Source organism: Arthroderma uncinatum (assembly GCF_011692745.1).
Source record: "Arthroderma uncinatum strain CBS 119779 chromosome Unknown scaffold5, whole genome shotgun sequence".
NCBI lineage: Eukaryota > Fungi > Ascomycota > Eurotiomycetes > Onygenales > Arthrodermataceae > Arthroderma > Arthroderma uncinatum.
In genome coordinates this window covers 1,550,553-1,572,256 of record NW_022983867.1, presented here as the reverse complement: position 1 = coordinate 1,572,256, position 21,704 = coordinate 1,550,553, and the positions used below count along the sequence as shown (strand labels likewise).

At 49.0% G+C, this 21,704-nt stretch overlaps 6 protein-coding genes across 6 annotated transcripts; 1 reads left to right on the top strand and 5 right to left on the bottom strand.

Annotated features, from left to right (window-relative positions):
- Positions 1 to 1,766: 1,766 nt before the first annotated feature.
- Positions 1,767 to 2,765, bottom strand: GIQ15_06858 (uncharacterized protein; the record flags this gene model as incomplete). The annotated part of the gene is made up of 2 exons (XM_033554275.1): positions 1,767 to 2,646; positions 2,710 to 2,765. 2 exons carry the CDS (start codon positions 2,763 to 2,765, stop codon positions 1,767 to 1,769), a joined length of 936 nt encoding a protein of 311 aa, XP_033403790.1.
- A 4,241-nt stretch (positions 2,766 to 7,006) lies between these two features.
- Positions 7,007 to 8,366, bottom strand: GIQ15_06857 (Ras small monomeric GTPase; the record flags this gene model as incomplete). Its single annotated transcript, XM_033554274.1, has 5 exons — positions 7,007 to 7,539; positions 7,607 to 8,098; positions 8,151 to 8,167; positions 8,248 to 8,296; positions 8,336 to 8,366. The coding sequence occupies 5 exons, from the start codon at positions 8,364 to 8,366 to the stop codon at positions 7,007 to 7,009; spliced, it is 1,122 nt and encodes a 373-aa protein (XP_033403789.1).
- An 810-nt stretch (positions 8,367 to 9,176) lies between these two features.
- On the bottom strand, positions 9,177 to 11,508 carry GIQ15_06856 (peptidase S41 family protein; the record flags this gene model as incomplete). Its single annotated transcript, XM_033554273.1, has 4 exons — positions 9,177 to 10,040; positions 10,107 to 10,810; positions 10,871 to 11,269; positions 11,334 to 11,508. 4 exons carry the CDS (start codon positions 11,506 to 11,508, stop codon positions 9,177 to 9,179), a joined length of 2,142 nt encoding a protein of 713 aa, XP_033403788.1.
- Positions 11,509 to 12,836: 1,328 nt separating this feature from the next.
- Positions 12,837 to 13,965, bottom strand: GIQ15_06855 (arsenic resistance protein ArsH; the record flags this gene model as incomplete). Its single annotated transcript, XM_033554272.1, has 3 exons — positions 12,837 to 13,238; positions 13,324 to 13,522; positions 13,574 to 13,965. The coding sequence occupies 3 exons, from the start codon at positions 13,963 to 13,965 to the stop codon at positions 12,837 to 12,839; spliced, it is 993 nt and encodes a 330-aa protein (XP_033403787.1).
- Positions 13,966 to 14,271: 306 nt separating this feature from the next.
- GIQ15_06854 (uncharacterized protein) lies at positions 14,272 to 14,952 on the top strand (the record flags this gene model as incomplete). The annotated part of the gene is made up of 1 exon (XM_033554271.1): positions 14,272 to 14,952. The coding sequence occupies one exon, from the start codon at positions 14,272 to 14,274 to the stop codon at positions 14,950 to 14,952; it is 681 nt and encodes a 226-aa protein (XP_033403786.1).
- Positions 14,953 to 15,472: 520 nt separating this feature from the next.
- On the bottom strand, positions 15,473 to 20,871 carry GIQ15_06853 (WD40 repeat protein; the record flags this gene model as incomplete). Its single annotated transcript, XM_033554270.1, has 12 exons — positions 15,473 to 15,504; positions 15,560 to 15,724; positions 15,793 to 16,135; positions 16,203 to 16,292; positions 16,344 to 16,504; positions 17,114 to 17,226; positions 17,402 to 17,556; positions 17,665 to 18,432; positions 18,493 to 19,227; positions 19,299 to 19,493; positions 19,577 to 20,172; positions 20,325 to 20,871. The coding sequence occupies 12 exons, from the start codon at positions 20,869 to 20,871 to the stop codon at positions 15,473 to 15,475; spliced, it is 3,900 nt and encodes a 1,299-aa protein (XP_033403785.1).
- Between the last annotated feature and the right edge of the window lie 833 nt (positions 20,872 to 21,704).

Sequence of the window (21,704 nt, the reverse complement as noted above, 5' to 3'; positions counted from 1 at the left end):
TGCTGCGTATTGTACGGAGTAGTGGGCTGTCGGTTTGCGCCTTGCATCAAAAGCCCAGGCTGGCGCATTCTACTCAAGAGTTTCCCAAGATCCCCAAGATGTCCCCAAGACCTCCCAAGGCTCTTCCAAGGCTGGCTATGGGTAGTACCCTCCTTCGCGATGTTCTATCGCCTCTTCATTGGCCTCTAGAAGATCTTCAAACTTGATCAGAAACCGCAAAGTGACGTCATAGGCGAAGGCTCTCCGGCCTGGCAAAAGACCTGGGCGTTCAGCCTCGGCTTGTCCAGCTGCAAATCTGCCGAGAGAATATTATACGGATGGAGTTTATGGAGTATGACTACGGAGTACGAAGATGGAGCACGTAAATCGGACATTCCATATCGCCTTGTGTGCTTGCTCCGTGTTTTTCGCGCGGATGCGACGAGAGGTCGGCTATGCGGCGGGCGAAGGGATAAAGTACGCGAGAGGCTGCCTTAGGCTGGCCACTTAAAAATACCAATATTAGAAACATAGTCCCGTAAATACAGGAGTTGAAAGGATCCCCCTGGCTCTCTTTTTCTTTTGCTCGGTTAGCCAGAACGTGTGCAACCCCTGTCAAGCCTTGCAGTGTGTCTACGTAAGGATTGTCAGAGATGCATACTCCGTACATAAGTGCAGTAAGGATTGTTTATGCAAAATTACGGGATGCCCCATCAGATAACGGCAAGGCCACGGTCTATAAAATGTACACATGGCGGTGGAGACGGGCAAAGGGGCAGTTATGACGCCGAATCGCATATATAGATCGACGGTTGGACCATAACTAATTATCCCAGACATCGGATGGAGTACTATGCATTGCTTCTATATTGCGCTATCTACAGCTTATGTACATATGCAGGCAGGTATCAGTATGTACGTAACCTCTTGCAGTAGCCTATCACTGCTTCTCACTTGCTTGCTGCTGGCCTGGGGCTCAGACCGAAATCTGTCCGAGAGATATACGGCGTTACACGTCGTTGGATCGATTTGCATTAGAAGGATAGGCTACTGTGCGCTTTATTCAGCCTACCGTCCTTCCGAGAAGCGGCTGACGGCCCTGTAGGATCCAAGATTAGGTTGTCTCTTCCTATTTTACCTCAACAGGCACAATAGTTAGTGTAAGAGCCGGGAGTAGTCAAAGCTGTGCCCTACTCCATGCTCCCCAAATCTGGCACATATGGTTATTCCATCAGGTAAAAAAGGGGGGATTTGATCTGAGAGCAGGCAAAAGAGCGAATATAGGTAGATATTAAGTATGTATCGTACTCGCGGCGCCTCCTTAGCAGTACAGTGAAGGTCGAAGCCAAAAACGGCGACAGGAACAGAGTTGGTGTAGAAGCGTACTTTTAGTGGTTAAAAGTACCACTTGTAATTAGGCGATTAGGGCAAAACAACTGGATGCCTAGAACAACCACAACCGGGTATATTATGGTGTGGGTGAAGACCGTGAGACGGTACTGGAATCTAGGCGAAATTGACTGAGGGGGGAGAGAGAGATTGAGATATGCCACCAGCAAGTGTCCGCGCAGACAAACAAAACAGGTCATTAACTAGAAGAACGCATAAGACCAAACACCTGTGCACCCCGGGACTGTACAATGCTATGCCTGAAACAATATCCAAAATGCCACCCCTTCCCAAGTATAACGCAGCAAATAACAACGAGAATAGAAAGAAAGTCGTAAGCGTGACGGTAGAAAATAAAGTATATAGGGACCATAACTCCGGTCTCCGTCCAAAAAAATCTAAATCCGTGCCAGGCCATTCGGGTTTGTATCGAAGTATAGATTGAATTCATCCTCATTGAATTCATCGGTGGGTAAACAGCTGTTTAACCCAGCAGCAATGGCAGCGTGGCGAGCGGCGAATTGCCCTATTTGCTGGTCAAGAGGCTCTACATGTAGCTGAGGTTCAAAGGACAGCATGCTCTCGGGCGAGCTATCTAATCCCCATGGGTAATCTTGACTGATACTCGTTCCATTTCGGGTGCTGGGCATGGGAGCGAAATAGACAGGCTGGTTTGGCGGCTGGCTTAGTGACGGCCGGTTTGGCGAATGCTGATTTGGCGAAGCCGAGTGCTGGTTTGCCGAGGGCTGGTTTACCGAAGGCTGTCTCTGACGTTTGCGCTCCTTTTGCTGCTGTGCATATCCTTGTTGTATCCGAGCAATATTCAATTGGGGAGTGTATTCGTCCGCCTGGTTGGCATATGCCTGTCTGGCCTGCTCCTGTTTGATTTGCACCTGGTGGCTCTGAGGCTTTCGAAGTCTCGGTGGGAAAGGCTCGTTCGAGAATAGGCTCCCGGTGCTCAGGCGGTTCGACGAGGAGGGAGAACTGGCTCCGGTAGAAGTGCCGTCAGAGGAGTCTTTACGCTGCATTTCGGCACCTTTACCCATCAATCTCTGCTGTGCTAACACAAGATTTTCTTCAAATTGTCCAAAGGTGTTGGTCGGGCCCTCTGGTCTCAATGCTCCCAGTCGGTCTAGTATGTCGTGCGTGAGCGGATATCCGTTATGGGTCTCTCTCAGTGGGCTCCCCGGCCAGCTTTTCCCGTCAATAGTTAATTTATATAATTCTTGTAGACCAGAGACCAGCTGTGACTGCTGCTCTTCCAGCATCTCGACGTACCTGCGAGCACAAATCAGCACACGCTCAACGAGGGCTCAGAATGCAAGGGGAAGAGGGAAATACCCTTTAGGATAGACCTTGTCTTGCGCCTTTTTGCGCTCTCCATACTTGCAAATCATATTATCGGCCTTGCACCGCCCACAGGGGCTCACTCCATCACACTGATATGGTTAGCACGTGACCTGCATTTATGTATGGGAAACTGGACAAATTGTTACCTTCGACTTCTTCAACCTACATCGATCGCAGGCCTTGCAGACTCTTTTGCGAATACCGCCGTCTGGAGAGTCCAGCGGTGATGTAGTACTTGAGCTCGACATATGCACAATACTAAACGAGGGTTTTTTTTTTTTTTTTTTTTTTTCCGTTTTTGTTTTTCTTGCTGAGATTCCTCTACAGATATATATAAATATATATATGAGATGGAAGAGGTCCCCGATAACTAGCTTGTTCTTTTGATCACTCTCAAGGAAGGCAAGGAGACTGGCCTCCAGTTAAAAATATTCGTGGGTATTGCTTGGTTTGCGGGATATCGATAAAAAAATATTGGTTGTTGTTGCGCTGCTGTTGAATGGACTGAGCAGCATCCAGAGCAGGACGACTGCACGGCTATAAGAATCCTTGCGATAATGATGACAGATGACCGTCAGCTGCTCGAGGTCGAAGGCGCACCAAGGGCCGAGACTCGCACGTTCGTTGTCGTCCCCGTTGCGTGATGGGACGAAGTAATGGATCAGGATAGTCCGGATTCTAGAGGTCTAAGAGAGCCAGTGGACGAGACTGTCAGGTGCGCGATGCAGTATTGGATAGATAGTTGATATGATGCTGGGTCGGCGATAAGTATGATGTCAACAATGGCCGGTTCGAGTGGCGGGGATCTATGCAAGGCGAGATGAGGAATGATGCTTTATAGATGTGTTCTGGAGAGGTCTAGGATTGACTTCACCAGAGGACCAACTTTCTTTCCTAGGAGAAGGAAAGGAAGGGGTTATGGCGGGCTTGGATAGTTATATACGAATCATCTCAGAAGGAACCCTGAAACTTAGTTTTTTACAGCCTGGAAACATTCAGCTATGCCCATGATTAATCAGAAGCTATGTAAGGACGGAGTTGAAGCAGTCGGTCTCCGTGCTGCGAGCTGGGCAAGGGAGCTGGATCCGTCCTATTTGGAAATTTGGCAGCAACAGCTCAAAGTGAAAATGCAAATAAGTCTAAAGCTAAAAATAAGCCGATCCAAAGGTACGACTGCGAGTACCATTACTCGCCGACCCATATGTATCCCTTACCGTTCTGTGTAGGGGAGGATGTCCTTGGCTCAACTCTAAGGCATAAATACTACACCGAATCCTGGGTCAATATGTCAAACAAAGGTAAATTCACGTAACAGTGTTAGGTATTACCGTTTCAAAGGGCATATTTGCATCTCTCTCAATAAGGCCAATAAAGTAACGAGATAAGTCCTGACGCTCGAATCAGCCATGATATAGTTATACCTGCTGTGCTGGCCGGCCTCTCATGCCATGCGCAAATACTCTCCTATGAGGTGTCCATGACGCAGACAGGCGTGTAATTACACCCGTTATTTTCAAAGCGAAAATGCCGCTTCTCCCAGAATAATGAATCGATAGCGGGCGCCCACTCCATTCCTCCGCGGGTTTCTTCGTTTTCTCCTCGTCCGCGGGTGGAGGAACGTCGTCGCCGAGTCGGGCCCGGAGCGAAAAAAGTAGATCATCAACGATCATGCCACTGAGGCTTTCTGGTGCATTAAACAGACTTTAGCTGACTGACTAATAATGCATCAGCTTTTTGATTTCAAATGAGTAATGACTCGAATGCCGTATCCGAGCCGTATCGACGTAAAACAATACCGGACTTAGCGACTCTCCATCGCCGGTGGGGAGCGAGCATCGTGCTCCGTGCTTATATTTGGTGAATTGCAGCGCTTGCCCTCGTGGTGTCGCTCCTTCGTCGTTCTTTTGCCTTTCCGTTTGGTCTGTTTTGGAATAGTTTCAACATTTAGGGCGCAAGCGCAGAATTCGCAAGGCCAAGGGCCCGATTCCCCTTTACGGCGTGTACAGGCAGCAAGATTCTCGTCATTCGTTGGCCGAGGTGAACTGCGGGGAGATATGTGCGGGTTTTACGTCCCCTGAAGACGAAAAGCTATACGATCCTGTAACTGAAATGGGCAACCGTTGCGGCCGTGGCTGAGATGTCGAGGCAGGAATGTACTAATACGGTCTGCTATGTGTCGTTGGTGTTAGTTGAGCAAGGGGGCTCGCATATCCTCGTCCTCCTGGGAGACATCAATCTCCTGGAAAGCTGAAAAGGGGGGTGCATTGTATCCCCTGTAACCTGTCCACAAGACCTCCAGCCTCTTGGTGAATGGGCTCCCAGCCCGTGTAGGAGCCAACCCCACGACCGTAGGGGTTGTTCAGGGACGGATTCACCCAGCAACTGGTCAGTAGTGCCTTGATCGCTTTCCAGGGAGCGTATCCCGCCCAGCACGACGGGCCGCCTCCCTGACACGTACTCAAGCGCCTAGATTCGTCATATCGTGGCTGCGAGGGAGGCTGGTTTCCACGTCGTTAGACCGCGAGGTAGACGCGTTAACAGTCAGCCTTCCCTACTCTCTTATGACGACGAGGTTCAACTCTTGATATATAGACAAAAAAGCAGCATAAAAATAATACTCATCACGTGTTATTAACCACAATACCACTTTACATACATAAAATACATACCGTATTTTATTTCCACTTTTTTTCTTCCTTCAAAAAAGTTCGAGAATGCAACAAAATTCGTCCATTTCGGGGAGCAAAAGAAGCCAACGGCCGAGCATATCGGTCCATTATTAAGCACATAACTCACTATTATTCATGGCCGCCGAAACTTCGTCCACCTACCATAACGACATCCCAAGTACTCCATACAGCATACTCTTATGACGAAATAGTCAACAAGGGCCTCGCCATTCTCACGTCAAGGTAGACTTGTAAGGTTCGGGGGAAATGCCGGTTTGTGCTTTGTCCAAGGGTGCTTGATATTGGGATCCTCTTTAGGATTTGACCACCCACTTTCCCATTGGTTATCCCTAGGGCTCTGCCTTTCCTGTATGCTCGTCGAGTCAGGACCCCAGCATGGATGCATATATAGGTGTCTATATATGGTGTTTACCCTTGGCCAGGGCGGCTCCTTTTAAGAACGACAAGCTTCTCCTCGAATATGGAGACTCGGGAATTGGGTTGGGAGTAGATCCCGTCGGCTGATGGCCATGAAACCTGCATTGGCAACGATCGATAGGAGAAAGCCATGGACAACATACGTATATATGACGCACATATCACATTTTACCAACTTCTCAGCATATTCTTCAGAGCCAGGACACGCCTCTTTACTTGGGCCATGGTATCTGGGCTTCCCTTTTCCAGTGGTTTACAGCGCAAAGGACAGGTATTCAGCAAAGTCAATGGGATAAACAGAGCTGGGAGGCCTGGTTCCATGGTCTGCTACCCCAGTGGTACCTTGGGTGAACTCGCCTAATGTTACGCCAGAGATGGCCAGCTCTCTCTTTTTCTTGCCACGGTCCCTTACTATATCTCTGCCCTAAAGATTATTTCGACGTCGAGTCTCGTGATATGCGATTTAAAGTCGGATGGTAACCTGGAACCCACAAAGCAGATCAAGATATTGCACGCTGATGTCAAAGTCAATGGAGAAACAGTCGCCTCTGGGCCGATTTAGCGTTGGGATAAGCATCGTTCCCTTGCAGTTTTGCCTTTAATCTCGGTGTCATATGATGAGGATGCCATTTTACGATGCTGCCATTGGAGAGTCCTCTGTTTACTAGACTAAATAGGATTTACTTACTCCTTGGGTCATATCAAAGCTGGGGGAAGATAAACAAACCTAGGGTTTGATTTTAGGCACGGGACGTTGGAGAATTACTCCGATGGCAATGTCAGAGGAGGCATAAACAGAAACTAGATATTGGAAAGTATTGGCATCATAAATAATATATATACGTGAACATAATCATCAACCAAAAAAAGACGACTGGCATGACGTGTATGCCACTGGTCTCGACGCGCTAGATATCAAGAAAAACAGGAAAACGAGTAGAAATAGGTGCAGTGATGCAATCCTCTATAAAATCAAATAGCGAAGAGGGGAGGGGTGGCCTTCTAGCCCAGGAAATAAGGAAATGCAACCAGCTATCCCTGAGAGACTAGAATCAAAATATATAGATATATCCAGAATTGGGAAATACTTAGGTAAAAGAGAAAAAAAAGGAGATAAGTCAAGCGATGGTATAGAGGCAACAAATGGACGGGACGGTTTATATATGGGTATGTAGGGGGGGTCAACGATAGTCACACAACCTCTTCCACCATGGGAGAGATATGCGCTCGGAATGTCTGAAATGCTTGCTCTGAACAGTATCGTGTCGCTGCTGCCGTCGTTTATTCTCTTTATTTGAGTAGGCGGCTTCACTTATATCCTGGTCTGGCTTCTTGCTTGAACTAGTAGACAGCGTTTCCGGACGACTCTGGGCCTGGGCTTCCCACTGGCTTGGAGCTGGATGGAAAGACTTGCGACGCCTTGATGGCCGCCCCATAGTAGTTCGTTTAGAGAACGCATCTGTGAACGTACGCCACAGGCTTCGTCGCTGGAATCTAGAATCCGAGTGAACGCTGTGTTCTGCTGACTCCTGCCGCTCCTCGGTTGTGAGAGGAGCCGTCTGGCTGTGAGCAACGGGCTGTATCGTCCTTCTATGCGAAGGGGAGAAATAGCGTGGAGATGAAGGTAGGTAGCTGGCTTGCCTAAGAGCATGTAATTGAGATAGTTGCTGCTCGCGGTGCACTTTACGGGCTTCGACTACGCGTCGTACGATCACTACTCGAATGTCAGCACAGGTAGCATTGCGCCTTGCCACTGATGCTGTTCAAAGCTGATAACTCACGGGCAAACGTTTCTTCGATATTCACCATCTCCCACGCACTTGTCTCCATGAAGCCACAGCCCCTTCTTCTGGCCCATTCTAGACCCTGTCTAGCGCTCACCACGCGCGCTTCTTTCAAGTCACATTTATTTCCTGCAATAATCTTCACGGGCGGGGGCATCCCGATCACAGGCTGGTGGTCTAGCCCGATATTGGGGTAATCGGTATAGAACTGCTTCAACAATCGTTGGTTTTTCTCGTCTCGAGTTTCCGTTTCCATATCAATCATCTCCATGAAATGGTCCAGCGTCTCGAGGCTGGACTCATTGGTAATATCGTACACGAGGAGGAAGGCATCTGAATTCAGGTTCGACGCTGCCCAGAGACCGCGATATTCCTCCTGGCCAGCAGTGTCTGTGAGAGAGAGGAAGTACGGCAGTCCATCGATCGTGCGGGTGACGGAGTATGAATCTTCTATAAAGCCGTGGGAATATGTCAGGGGGACCGTCCATTCTATACATCGTCTTCAGAGGCGGGGCTGGTCTCATATATGAGGGGATAATACCGATTGTTGGATCATAACTAGATATATCATCGTATTAGCCGCTTGTTCGACCTCTGACCGGGGATAGATTCAAGGGGGTTCAGGGGAGCAAACATACTCATGAGTCCACTGGCTTCGAACCAGGCGCAACGTTATTGACGATTTGCCTAGCGCACGATCAGGATCAGCTTATTATCAAGACAAACCGCGGGCCACAGATCGCGATCGAAGAGCCATCGACCAGATCTCTCGGTTATAGCACCGCCGCTATAGCTCGAGAGTCGCAAGGGCGTAGCCTACCGCATCCTCCGTCACCACATATTGTAATGGAAATCGTCTCCGCCATGAGTTTGTTGGACAGCCTGGACAGGCATGCGCCAGCAAACGCACGCGAAGACGACTCCACCGCCTGTATCAGTATGCTGCGTCTGGCAAAGGGCTTCCAGACGAGAGTTGCAGGGCCGTCCTGTTCGATGTTATCCTGGATGCGATGTATCCTGGACGCGCAGCGCAGATGTTCTGAAGTTCGGGAAAAGAAATCAGGTCCCAGGCTGTGTTTCAGAGAGTCGCCATCGCCACCAGATGAATGAGATCCGAGACGAAGAGCCCCTTGAACCCACTCAGCAAGAGTGCCCGGGGAGTGTCGTATATATATATATATGATATACATAGAAAAAAAGGCCCATGATATCACGATCCCGAGTGGTTGGATGCCGCCTATGCCTATTGCAGTATCGCGCGGCCTCGAGTTGGCTGCGATGTGGAACGTCAAGGGATGAGAAGTGCGACCTTCGCCAGCATCCTCGCGCTCGTCTTCCTGTTCTACTACGGAGTACTTCACTAGTTCTCTATATTACTTCTAGTATTCGTGGTATTCGTGGCTCACGCTATGTACATGCAGAAAACGCTGGTGTCACAAAAGGCAGATGCAGGGAATATATATTGAAATCGTGTGCAAGCAGATATTTCGATATCCGATGCATGACGGATGAGTGCAGAAAAAGTCATGTCAAGAGGGCCTCAAATATTTACAGGGAACATGGTTTATTAATAGCCTGCCGGGGGAGACGACCCGGACGTGCAGCTGCTGTTGCCCCAAGCGACATCATGGGCCGCATTCCAGACGTCATTCAGGTCGAACAGCATATTCGGTGTCATCCAGATCCTGCAGTCCGCGGGCTCGTTGACGAATTGGCGAGGTGTCCGCGTCTCGTCGTCCGGACGGACTGCATTGCGGAAGTTGACTCGGCCTCCCAGGCCGTCTCTCTTCGTTCGCGCGAGAACGTATTCTCCGGTTCGAACCATCTCGCCAATGGACGTTCCGGCCAGCTCGGCTTGCTCTCGAGGGGACAGGTACTTGCGGTACAGGACCGAGACGGCGTTGTATACCTGCAGATACGTCAGCACCTGCGAGCCCTTGACGCCTCCGACTGCCTGGACGGGACCGTCACGCGGACGCCCGCCTGTCACTATCGACTTCACGCCGTTGCGCTTCAGTAAATCTGAAAATATAGCACACGTGGAGCCGCAGGTGCCGTCTGTCAGGAGAACCATGTCCTCAGGCTTGAAGACCTGTGGCGGTAGGCTTGCACGATCCTGGTATCCAGCCACGACAGCGCCGCCAGAGGCGTCGGCCAGGTCCTGGCTCTTCAGATTCCACGAGGAGAGGTGCGTGAAGTTGAAGTCCCCAACCTTCTCTGGGCCATAGAAATCACGCCAGTCGGTAAGAGCGTTTCCCTTGGTGTCGACGTAGACTCCAATGTCGAATTGGCTTCCTCGCAGGCTCCTGCCCATGGTGGTATTGCGAGTCTCGGGGTCTGATAGCACAGCCGTTACTTTGCTGCCAATGATATCTAGTTGCTCTGTAGCACGAAGATTAGACGCATCATTTGGCTTCGTATCGGGGAATAGCTAAGAAAAAAATAGATTAGACACGAAAATGCAGCAGATTAGACGAAAGTGAAATAAATGACTTACCTGTTTAAATGTGTCATATCCTAAGAAAACAGCACCACCCCCATTTGCAGTCACGTCAATTATGAGTTTCGATTTTCGTTCCTTCTTACATGCTGCCAGAAACCTGGTAATGACAGAGCTGAATTCGTCAAACTGTAGGTTATCCTCTTCGTCTGATCCGGAAAACGAGTTGATAGATAGAACAGCGGTGTCTGGATGCTCGTTGCCCAGGAAATAACCCGCCACATCGCCATATCTGAACTCTTCCACTGCGTGGGGGAAGAATGGTCTAGAGGACTCGCCAGGGGTAGCTCGCCGATGAACGTCAGGAGGACTGGTAGCCATAATCAAATCACGTTTCCGCGGTTGCTGTGATGCTATGTCTCCACTGCAGAACTTATCATAGAAGGTGCTGCCATCTGTCACGCCTTCAAATGAGTCTTGAAAAGAAGCAAAATTCGGATACTCCATCGTCGTTCCGTTCTTGAAGGTAAGAGTGGTGCTTGGCCCTGTGTATGCTCCCGTAGTGGCAAAGAAGGACCCGAAAGACTTTTGTGCATATCTCGGGATGGAATAAAATAGAGCGTTATATAGTGCATCTGGATCCTGGTGGGATGTGTGGTACGACCAGTCCCGCAGCCATTCGAAGACATCCTGGCCATCGATGGACTTGATGGCAGATGGTTTCCAGTCCACCTTCTCTGTTGCGGTAACATTGACATCCCCTAGTATCTACTTAGTTGCTGCATGCCAAAACGAGCGAAAGGATATACTAGACCACATACGATAGACATATATTTCTGGAAATGTCTTCCCATCTGATGAAACCGAAACTAGCGGGCCAATTCTATCCCGTCGAAAGGAGAAGATACTGATAGCATCAAGGTTGATGTTGAAATGGCCATCGTGTGCAGATGATGCCAGCCTAGCTATATCACTCTGGAATTCAAATTCGTTGGGATATTTGTCGCCGGCTGCTTTGTCTCTAATTTCCTTTAAAGTTTTGACAAGGTCGATTCCGGGAAGTAGATATCCCTTTGGGGGGTTCTTGAGGTAATCTATTGTGCTTTGCCACGAGAAGAAGGAATCGAGGCCATCAATCAATCTTAGGGCGTCTTTCTTTTTGAATGGAACTGATGTCAAACATGAGTGAGCGAGCTCGGCGGAAACAAAAAAGTTTTTGTCTACAAGTAAACGGTTAGAATCAAGTATCAGATATCTATCACGTAGGACAACACTGGTACATACCATCCGGGTAACTCTTCAACTGCTTGGCTTGTGAGAGGGAAATTAATTCACAGGGCTCCTGGTGTCCCGTTGATTTCGACAGTGTTATACTAGGCCATGGCGAGGGTCTAGCAGCTGCATGTGGGATTGTTGATAATGCTGTTAAAGCTATGAGGCCATGATGCAGCCACCCCATATCGAACGAAAGGGAATACGTATACACAAACAGGCGGAAAAAGCAAACGCTATTAAACGGCGTTAAAAAAAATACCAAACAAAAGATAAATAAAGCAGGAAGCCAAATGCTAGACCCTTTGTATAGATGTATCTTCAACGTAGCATTAGAAAGACGAGAGAGCAGATAAAGAAGAAAAGAGGAGGACGCGTATCATAATGCTCGGTTATGATTCCATCCTCAGGCACAGAGTATATTTGAGACGAAATAGTTAACCTATTTCTTGTAATATGCACGGAGGCTGAAGTCGGGCGCCTCGTGAAATCAACCCCCGTCAGCGGATACGCCCTTCATTAGCAAAGGAACTGGCATCGATCCAATCTAGAGGGCGTAAATCGAGCATCCCTTCAAGTTAGTTCTCCATCCAGACCAGGGTCTCGGAGCAATAGAGTCGTCAATCGACATCCGTGGTGTCTGTCCTGCCACATCGTCTGTTCCAGCCGTATCGCAAGGGCAGCAATTGGCCCTACGCGCTCGATGCCGGCGTCGAATCCACTCCGGCCTTGAGGCGGAGTCAGCCTCAGAGGATCGTGCCAAGTGCGTCTCTAAGCCAGTCGCTTGTCGCCCGTCAAAGATGCCCCTGTTGAGCCTTTCTCCAGCCTGCCCTGGGGCATTGCACCGTCTCCTCGAGCCATCACATCGTATTCCATCCCATCTATTTTTAGGGACCGAGAGAAGGTAGCCGCCCTGGCTTTAGTAGCCAAGGCGCATGAGGTACACAAACACTGCATCGCCCTCGTCTCTTCGTCATCACTCGGTTGATTGTGTAGATGGGCGCTAACTAGTCAATAGTTCCTCAGCTATCGGTTAACTGGCGATGTCAGGTGACTTCGCAAGCGAATTCATCTACTCTGTACAGTCCGTCAGTCGACATGTCTATTCAAAACCTGTGGGTGGCCTTGATGAGTACGGAGTATACGAGAAGGTGGCCAACATTATGTCAAGTGAGTGCATTGACTGGAGGTCCCTGCAGTGATATCGCGGGACGATGAAACACGGTGGCCACATATCCATCACTCAGATAGTATTGGTTTCAGCTCTCATGATTTATATGCTGCCACTACCGTTTTATTGCCGTTTTTGATAGATTGGACGCTTTTGATGTTGTTCCTACGTGGCTTGTTACAAGCATAAAGCGGTGGTGATATCCGTTATGATGAACTGACTTCATGTTTTCATGAAGCGACATCTCTCCCCTCAAATTACAGCAAGCTCAGGCAAAGTATACCATTAATATATGGAAGTCGATATTACACGAAAATCTATCGTCGTGAAGTTACCCCCTTCCACTAACCAGCTTGTGCTTTTCTCTCCTTTTCCTCTTTTGCTCTTCGCTCTACCCTCTCACTGAAACGGTCTGCGAAGAGATCTAGATGTGGCCGCATCAGGAGGGTATACTTTACAAACTCCTCCATGCAGTCGACTAGTCGGCCTCGGTTATCGCTGGGCTTCAGTCTTTGGTCATCAGGCTGGCCCTCGTCTGGAAATTGGGTATACGCTTTCGGAATCGAGGATTGGTTCGGAATGACAAACATCCTCATCCACCGGCCGAGGATTCGAAGCGAATTTACACAGTTGAAGGACTGCGAGCCGCCGGATACCTGGGCAATGGCTAGGGTGCGCCCCTGGGTAGGCCGTACACTTCCCGTGGAAAGTGGTATCCAGTCAATCTGATTTTTGAACACGGCCGTCTATCGAGATAATGTTGAGTCAGCCAGCATGTCGTGGGAGGTGCAGTAACCAAGTATAACGGAAGAGAGGGCTTGTTATACTTACGAGATTCCCATGCTGTTCCGGCGAGACCCATATCTGGCCATCACTCCACAGACTCATCTTCCTCAGCTCCTGTACCTTCGGGTGCTGATGGTCGACGTCATTTTTAACCGGCAGCCCTTCAGGGTCAAACACCCGTACATCACAGCCCAATCGAAACAATATACGGGAGGCTTCGTAGGCAACAAACCGCGAATAGGATCTAGAGAACAGTCAGCTGGCCCAGTGGAGGCCTGATGAAAAGAGTGCATACCGTCGCCTCAGACTTCCATAGAGCACGAGTACTTTTAGTCTTTTCCCCGTAGCCTGCAATGATTTCGTTGAAAGATCAGTGACCGTGTCCAGTTCTAGATCGTGTATCCAGTCATTGCTGGACTCTGGTAGGATAAATGGACGGTACAGCTTTCGGATCTCCGGGTCGTCTTCTGCGTCCGTAATCGAGAGAGACGGGTTACTCTGATCTGATACACCCAGAGTCTCTATTTTTTCAGCCAGAACATCTCCTTCATGGTTGTAAGACGGCGCAAGGGGCACAGTCTCGCTGGCTAGGTGAACCATTCTGGCTCCGCCGAGATACACCGGGCGACTGAGCGGGAGCCTGCGAAGGATGCACGACGAGAAGCGAACGCCGGGAAAGGGGGTCATTGAAGGCTCGCCGCAGGTAAAATGAGAATAGCACGCCGTCAACTCAAGTAACTCAAGCAACTCAGTTATTTATAAATGGACATAAATCCCTTTCTGTTTCTCTTGTTTATTCTTGGACATGTCACTGCCGCGCTCTGATTGGTCCGTGGCGCTGTCCCGGCGGCGGGAGAAAAGTCCAACCCTAAAACGTTATTTTACCTTAAATCTCGCTTCGAAAACTCTTCGCCTTCCTTGTCGCCAGCAGGCATTCAGGTATACAGAGTATCACATATACAGGGTACGCGACACAGAGTACGCCGACAGATCATGGCTGCCGACTCAGCAGCTTCTCGGGTTCGTGAGAACCAACGCCGCTCTCGTGCGCGACGAAAGGAATACATCCAGGATCTTGAAACTCGTCTCCAGAGATACGAACGCCACGGAGTCGACGTCACTATCGAAGTGCAGGCTGCCGCCAGAAAGGTAGCAAGACAAAACGCTATGCTAAGGTCACTTCTGAATTCCTTTGGCTTGTCTGATTCCAAGATCGACGAGTACCTCTTCCACGCCGAGGGGAGCACCGCCATCCCCGTCCCAGAAAAGCGACCGGTCGTGGTGCCACATACGCCCACCACACACGCAGTCACAGCTCCTCCTGTTCCGATATGTCGCCCAGGCGGCTGTTCAGCGAGCCAGAAACCTCCAGAGGTCCCCTCACCGGATGTCGATAGAGCTCATAACCCCGTACAGCAAGCTTGCTCCGGTGACGTGGCTGACACTGCCAGTCCCCAAGTCGATGGCCCTGGTGAATTGCCAGATCCTATATCCCCAGGCGGTTCAGCTGAACCCTGGGTCGACAATATGACCCCATGCGAAGAAGCTGCTAGAATAATTGCCAGTATGCGGGGAAACTGCGACGAGGAAGTTGTGCGGGCTGAGTTGGGCTGCTCCTCAAACATGAGCTGCATGGTAGGGAACATGAGCATCTTCCAGGCGCTTGATAGGTGATGGCGGTTCAGCACCGTCAAAATAGACAACAAGTGACTCGAGGGTATACCATATACAACCGTGGAAACGGAAGGTTTTGTTGGATTTGCAAGGCCAAGCAATCCTACCTTCATTTGGTTGACATCCGGCCAATTTCGCGACCGAAGCGGAACAATAATCAAACGACTCTACGTTATTCCCACCAAATTATCAGATTCTAATGGGTATAGACCCATATAATATCCGTTGGTCATAATTCTCCCAGACCCGGATACGGCTTTTGTCGTTAGACTTGCCATTCGGTAACCAGCTACGCTTCTATTATTTATCCATCCACGGCGAAATAGAGCGACTGGAAATTTCAACTTTCATAAATGCATCCCGGGTTATTTATACTACTTGCTTAAAGCCGATAATAAAACACCACTACCTCCAACATGCCCGTTACGAAAACTGTTCTGCCCCCCGTTATGCTAGCGAGCACCTCCCAATGATCCCTTCCTACCCCCAGCCCCAAAGGCGCAACAATCAACGAAACTGGTCAGGATTTGACGGCGTAAATCTTGAAGGAACCTATGACTGTTGTAAATAGGTCGTGCACTCCAGGAATGAAAATATTATTACATACCAGCCCATTCATTAAAATCCACGTTTTGGATGTCCGATGTCTGGTTGCCTTCTCCGCTACAACAGTCCGGTTTTTTCTGTGCGCTACAACATCCGCCGCTCTCGCCATCCGTTTTGGCACTTGTATAGACATTGAGGTCGGAGTTGGCGTCTATAATAAGGATTTCTGCACTTATTGTGAGCACTCTCTAAATCCAGTCGTCCAATATAACATATCAAGCTCAACCCACGTACCGTTAAATCCGGCCTCGCGAAGATACTTATCATAGTCCTCAACCTGGCTGGCGCCGGCAATGCAGCCAACATAGAGAGCCACACTCTCGCGGATGTTTGTTGGAAGCGGCTTCTTTGCCAGAATGTCACTGATAGCAACACGGCCGCCAGGCTTGAGGAGGCGAAACATTTCGTTGAAAACAAGCTGCTTGTCTGATTCCGGGACAAGATTCACCACACAGTTGCTAATGATACAGTTGGCAACCGAATTAGATAGGTTGATAGCTGTAATCTGTGAATCCACGAAGGAAACATTTTCCACTTTTGCATTCTCCTTGTTTTTGTTCGCTCGCTCGAGCATGTCCTAGTCCAAGTCAGCAGCCGAAAACTCCATATAGATAGGATCTTCTATTTGCCTTGTTCATGTCTACTCCAATGACCTTGCCTGTAGCACCGACAGCTTTGGCTGCTAAAAAGACATCGAAACCTGCACCACATCCCAGATCAACCACACATTCGCCCTATTATATAGTTAATAATGTTGGTTAATAGTTTTAAGAGGCCGGACATACCTCTTTCAAGTTGGCCAATGCCAGCGGATTTCCGCAGCTTAGACCGAGGTTAGCATCCTTGGGAGTATTTGCGAGTTCTGCTTCGCTGTATCCGAATGCCTCTGCGACTTTTCGGCTGTAGGCGTTATCGTCACTGGATCTAGCGGCTAAGCCGTAGTGCTCTTGAACATCGTTGTAGACTCGGTGATTATCCATTTCGATAATTAATAGTTATACTAGCAGGTAAGGAATGGGAGTGTGAGCAGCCATTTCCCCTCACTTTATCCCGGGTTGGTAATACAAGATGCCACTGCGGTAGCATATCATGATTGGTAACAAGAAACGGTGCTACTGTTAGATTCAAACGCTGGGCAATACATAGTTAAAGCCTGCGCTCTCTGCTATAATTCCGTTATGATGAATTATATTTCGATATAACATCTAGATTTAACATCTTATACCCAACAACCTATTCTTAATCGCACCATATTAGAATAAGTAGACAGATAAAACATGGCCGTCCTATAGAAAAACATGGTGCAACCCTCCCAAGTTCTTATATCTGTCCCTGCCTAGTGGAATGCACCAAGGTAATAATAGTATATACTCCCAAAAAAAAAGTCATCCAGACGCTGAAAGAAGGGCTCATAAACAAAAATACCCTCTCTATTACAAAATTGCGGCGCCATCATTTCCCTCGCTTTAGTACACATCATCTCTCGTTTCATAGGCAGCACTAGTGCCTCATCGTTATTCCCTCTTTCAGCATCACTGATGTAATTCCAGCTTACTTCCGCGCTTGGCTCCTGACACAAGCAATGTGACGATCGATCCATCGACAACCTGATAAGTGAGCTCTAATCCAACCCGTATATTCGGCGGGGGATTGGTTGAGTGGGGATTCCTATGCACCCAATTATACCCATTAGGGGAGGGTAACTATCGGGTGGCGAGTAGCAATTATCTTTGCTTTTCCATTTCCTCGTCGAAAATTTCAATCTATTGGAGTTTTCAGGGATAATGATATGAGACCATCTGTGGCAGGTAATTCGACGGGTCGAGTTGAGACAGTTCTGTACCGAGCAGCGGGCCGGGATGCGATGCGACCGTTGTTGTGGTGGCTATCGCCTGAGCGATCTGAGAACGAATTGTACCCACCGGCTCCTAGGTCCCCGGGTAACTCTGTTAGATCTGAGGCATGCGCTTGTACTTCCGCCATCATAGTCTCGCCATGCTGTACGACAAAATGTTAGTAATGTTAAAAATGAAGAAATTGTTTTAGGTATACACGTACAGTAAATGGTATGGGTATTCTTCTAACATAACCCACACTCTTACTTACGTCGGCCCATGCAAGCACGATCGACTCATCTCCCTGCAGGATCATGAACGACATCGAGAAAAAGCTAGACCGGGCGGTAAGCTCTCTAGTGGTGGCTAACTTCCGAGCCTCCATAACACTTGAGTTGAGGTTAGATACAAGGTACAGGTGACCCTTGTCATTAACCAGGCCAAGTTGCTTTCCCGATAAAGAAAACGCGCCGCATTGCACTCTTGTGCCGAGGCGGCGTTGGTGACTTGAGCTGTCGGCTTTAATTTCAACTCGATGGCCAGTCTTGGGCGAGAGTAAAATTGGGATACCAGATTGTGTCCATGTGGTGATACACACTAGGTCATCTTCTCCGCCAACGCCGGGCCTATAAATAACAGACGAGATACCACCATCCTCTGATTCGTGTAATGGTATGGGGTAATGGCAATTGACAAGCTCCTGGAATGTAAATGTCGAAGCCCTGCGGATAAACGTCTGGATTACCCCTTTCAAATTCCTTGTGCTTGCTATGAGTGTCTCCCCATCGGTGGAAAAAGATAGAGTGTCAACTGGAGGACAATTCTCGCACTCAGTGGTGGTGTGGTAGCGGTTATGAAGGCGAAATTCTCGTTGGGGTTCGAACATGCCTGCTTTGAAGAAGCGGACAGTGGCGTTTTCGAACCCGACGGCAACATATGTTTCCCGTGGGCAGATAGCGATGCTTTTGCACCACTGAGACGAAGGCATCTGGTATTCAAGGGGTGCGGCTGTTGGAAGTGAAAGGTTCACGATTCGAAGCTAGAGATTGTACATGAGCTATGTGTTCAAAACAGGGTGAAATCGATACCATGTACATACCGTCAGTTTTTGGTCTTTACTTCCAACCATGTATGCCAAATACCTTTTCGTAACGGCGGCAACGAGACAAGAGCCTTCGGTGGGAATAACTCTAGTTACGGCAGCAGGTGACACACCAACATCCCATACCTGAATAGTGGAAGGCATCCAAAAGAGGGCGTTGGTACTATTCTGCGAAAGACTGACATTCATCAACTTCGAACCCTTCCCTTTTCCTTGGGACCTCGCCGCACTCGTCAAGCTCTTCAGACATATCTCCTCTGGCCGTTGATTCTCCATTGACCCGGATGAATGAGAGCTAGCATCTCCCGATGCTGTTGCGCGGTGTTCCCTCTTAGAACCAAGCCATCTTGATAACTTTTTTCCGGGAATGAAGGGCCGGCCCGACGTTCCAGGCCGTGGCGGGGAAACACTATGGTTACTAGTTGTGCGATGAATATTGGACATTTTTTCCGATCTGGGAGGCTTGCGATACGTTTCGGAGCCATTTTGGGATGATTGATCAGACGTGTGAGTAAAGTGAGGCCTGGAAATGTCCACATCAGGGCTGACAATTTCGGTTATGGACCCTAGTGTGTGGTCTTGACCAAAAGGGTCATCAAAGATATGCCTTGATTCAGGGGAAATGGGAGATACGTTATTGATGGTGATGGGGGACCTTCCTTGAGTGACTGGGCTAGGAATGATGTTAGGGCTTTGCGGTGCTTGAAGAGATGAAGATTGATCAGAAGGCATCTAGTGGATTACATGATCAGTACAATTTCTAGAGGCTTGGTAGATACGTTAGCTATACTGGGGTTGCTCACCTTAGAGGGGAATAGTTGGTATGGTGGGCAGAAGTGTCGTTCTTCGCTGGGAGGATCGGCATTATAGTCGATATCGTTTAAGAGCTCCCACGTCTCCCTTATAAGGGGTATCTCTCGGGCAAGTGTGACTATTTGCCCGCATTGTACACACTTGGTATTCGGCGGCAATCCTATCTCAGACCCTTCTGTCGGGCTCTGCTTATAACATTAGTACGAAATAGTATAAATTTTATAGCACTTAAAAGAGAAAGTGTATAATTCTGAGTTTTAGGACGCACCGGAAATTCAAGATGCTCTAGAACCCTTAGCTGTGTATCTCCCGCAAGATGACAGGATTTGCAATTCAGTGCATAAGCTCGGGGAAAGGTGCCATCAGAAGTTTCGTTCGGGTCGTCAAGGAGCGTGATACGCCTGTTGACCTCTGCGATCGCACGCATCAACGGTCCATCACTCGACCGATGGATAATCTGTCTGTTGGTAAGAGACAGGCAGAAGGACTTGATAGCCTCTACGCCGTTAACGTCACCTAGCAACCCTGAGTGATTTCGGAACCCGGTGATCGGCGGAGTGTCAGGTAAAATGGTTCGAAAGGCCTCGCTGAACATGGAAAGTAACTCCAATTTTGGATAGTTGCTGGGTATGCGTATTTTATCGAGCGAGGCTAGAATCGCATTTCGCGTTTTGGCACATGATGCTGGGAGATATACGTCTTCCGTCTCGTCGGTTACCGCATATTGAATGGAGGCGCCAACTACGAACTGGGTGATATCTCTCAGGGCCAAAAATTGTGTTAGCCAATTGACGGAAGGGCCGTCCTGCTCGACAATGGTGGTGACATATCGATCCGATAAGCATTCAGGCAGAGGGTACTTCGCTAAGTAATCAGTAAACAAAGATTTCAGAGGATATCCAGGGATAATCATTTAGGGACAGAAGCGTGGGGAGCTATCCATACCAAATCTAACGCCAAATTGGGGATTTCTTTCCTCATTTTCATGGGAAGGGGGAGTGAATTAGGATCCATACGCAATGCGTTCGCTATATCTCGACAGATAAGTAGGAGACATGGCCGGGGTCCTGGGAAGCGATCATGCAACTTATCTAAGAGCCCATGGATACGGGCAAATCGGTGTTTCTGGTCTTGAATATCGGGTAGACCTTTGGGATGAAACGACAAGACACGCAGCGCCGTTGAGACGAGGTCGGCCAGCTGTACATCCAACTGCTGGTGGACATTGAATAGGGTCTCGTGTCCATCGATAACAAGCTGTAACACGAATTCAATAGATCGCGAAATTGTTTCCCAGTTGGCCAGGAACCCCACATACTCGTCTATCTGCTCCCTCTCCGATGGCAGCGATAGACGTTGGATATAAATGACGGCATTTAGTTGTGAGAGTAAAGTGCTGACGAGTTGTTGGAATTTCTCGCGGTCGCTGTCGGCGTATATCCTATCCAGCGCGAACCTGCCCAGAAGCTCCAGTATTATATCATCGGCATCGCTTCGAAGACATAGGAGCCTCAAGACGTTCGCTAGATGAAGGAACTGGGTAGACGGAGTGGCAGCAGCCATGGCATCGGCCCGGCTGGGGGGCAAGTGTTCGCCCGTTGCGGGCTTGATCGCTCCAGTATTCGAAGTCCCTACTCTCAAAATGTATAGGCTGTTCCTCCTCTCTCCTTTTTCTTCCTTGGCTTAGCTATCCCCCAGGTGGGTTGTTATATGTTTGCTCTGAACGCTTCCACGTAATGCACTATGCACTTCCCCAAACTCTCGTCCTCACTGGAACGGCGTATAATTTTAGGGCGAGATATCTCGGGGACGGATTTCGGGCTGGATATGAAACTGGTGATCGACTTCAGCGGCGGGTTAGCTTGGTGATGCCTTTCCCACGACGGGATACAAGGCTTTTCATAGCGGCAAGCTTTAGGCAGCGATGTTAGGGGATGGATACGAGACAGCTTAGGAATGCGCTTAACGACCGTCAGGAATGCGATAAACGGGGCGATGTGAGTAGATATTCGATGTCAACTCCAGCGGTACTGGCTGGAGGCGGCGACGGCGACGGCGACGGCAATGACGAGCGATATAAGGATCGAATGCCAACAGGTCAACGAATTAACGATCTCATTAAGTGGGACATCCAAGAGTTTTAACTAAGGCGGCTGCCCAGCCACGATCCAGAAGCACTGTCGTGCTTATATTTTGTAAGTATGTATTGTATATATATGGTGTACGGCTCAGCCCTGGCCCCCTAGTTCAACCGTCCGTTTTGGCTGACGTGCGTCTGTTTCTGCGGCGACTTATGTTTCTCTTTCTTGGAGGTCATCCATCTCCGTTGTTACATGAATAGATGCTCATGTGGCTTTTCGCGGGCACCGAGGAATCGGGTGCCTGGGAGATTAGAA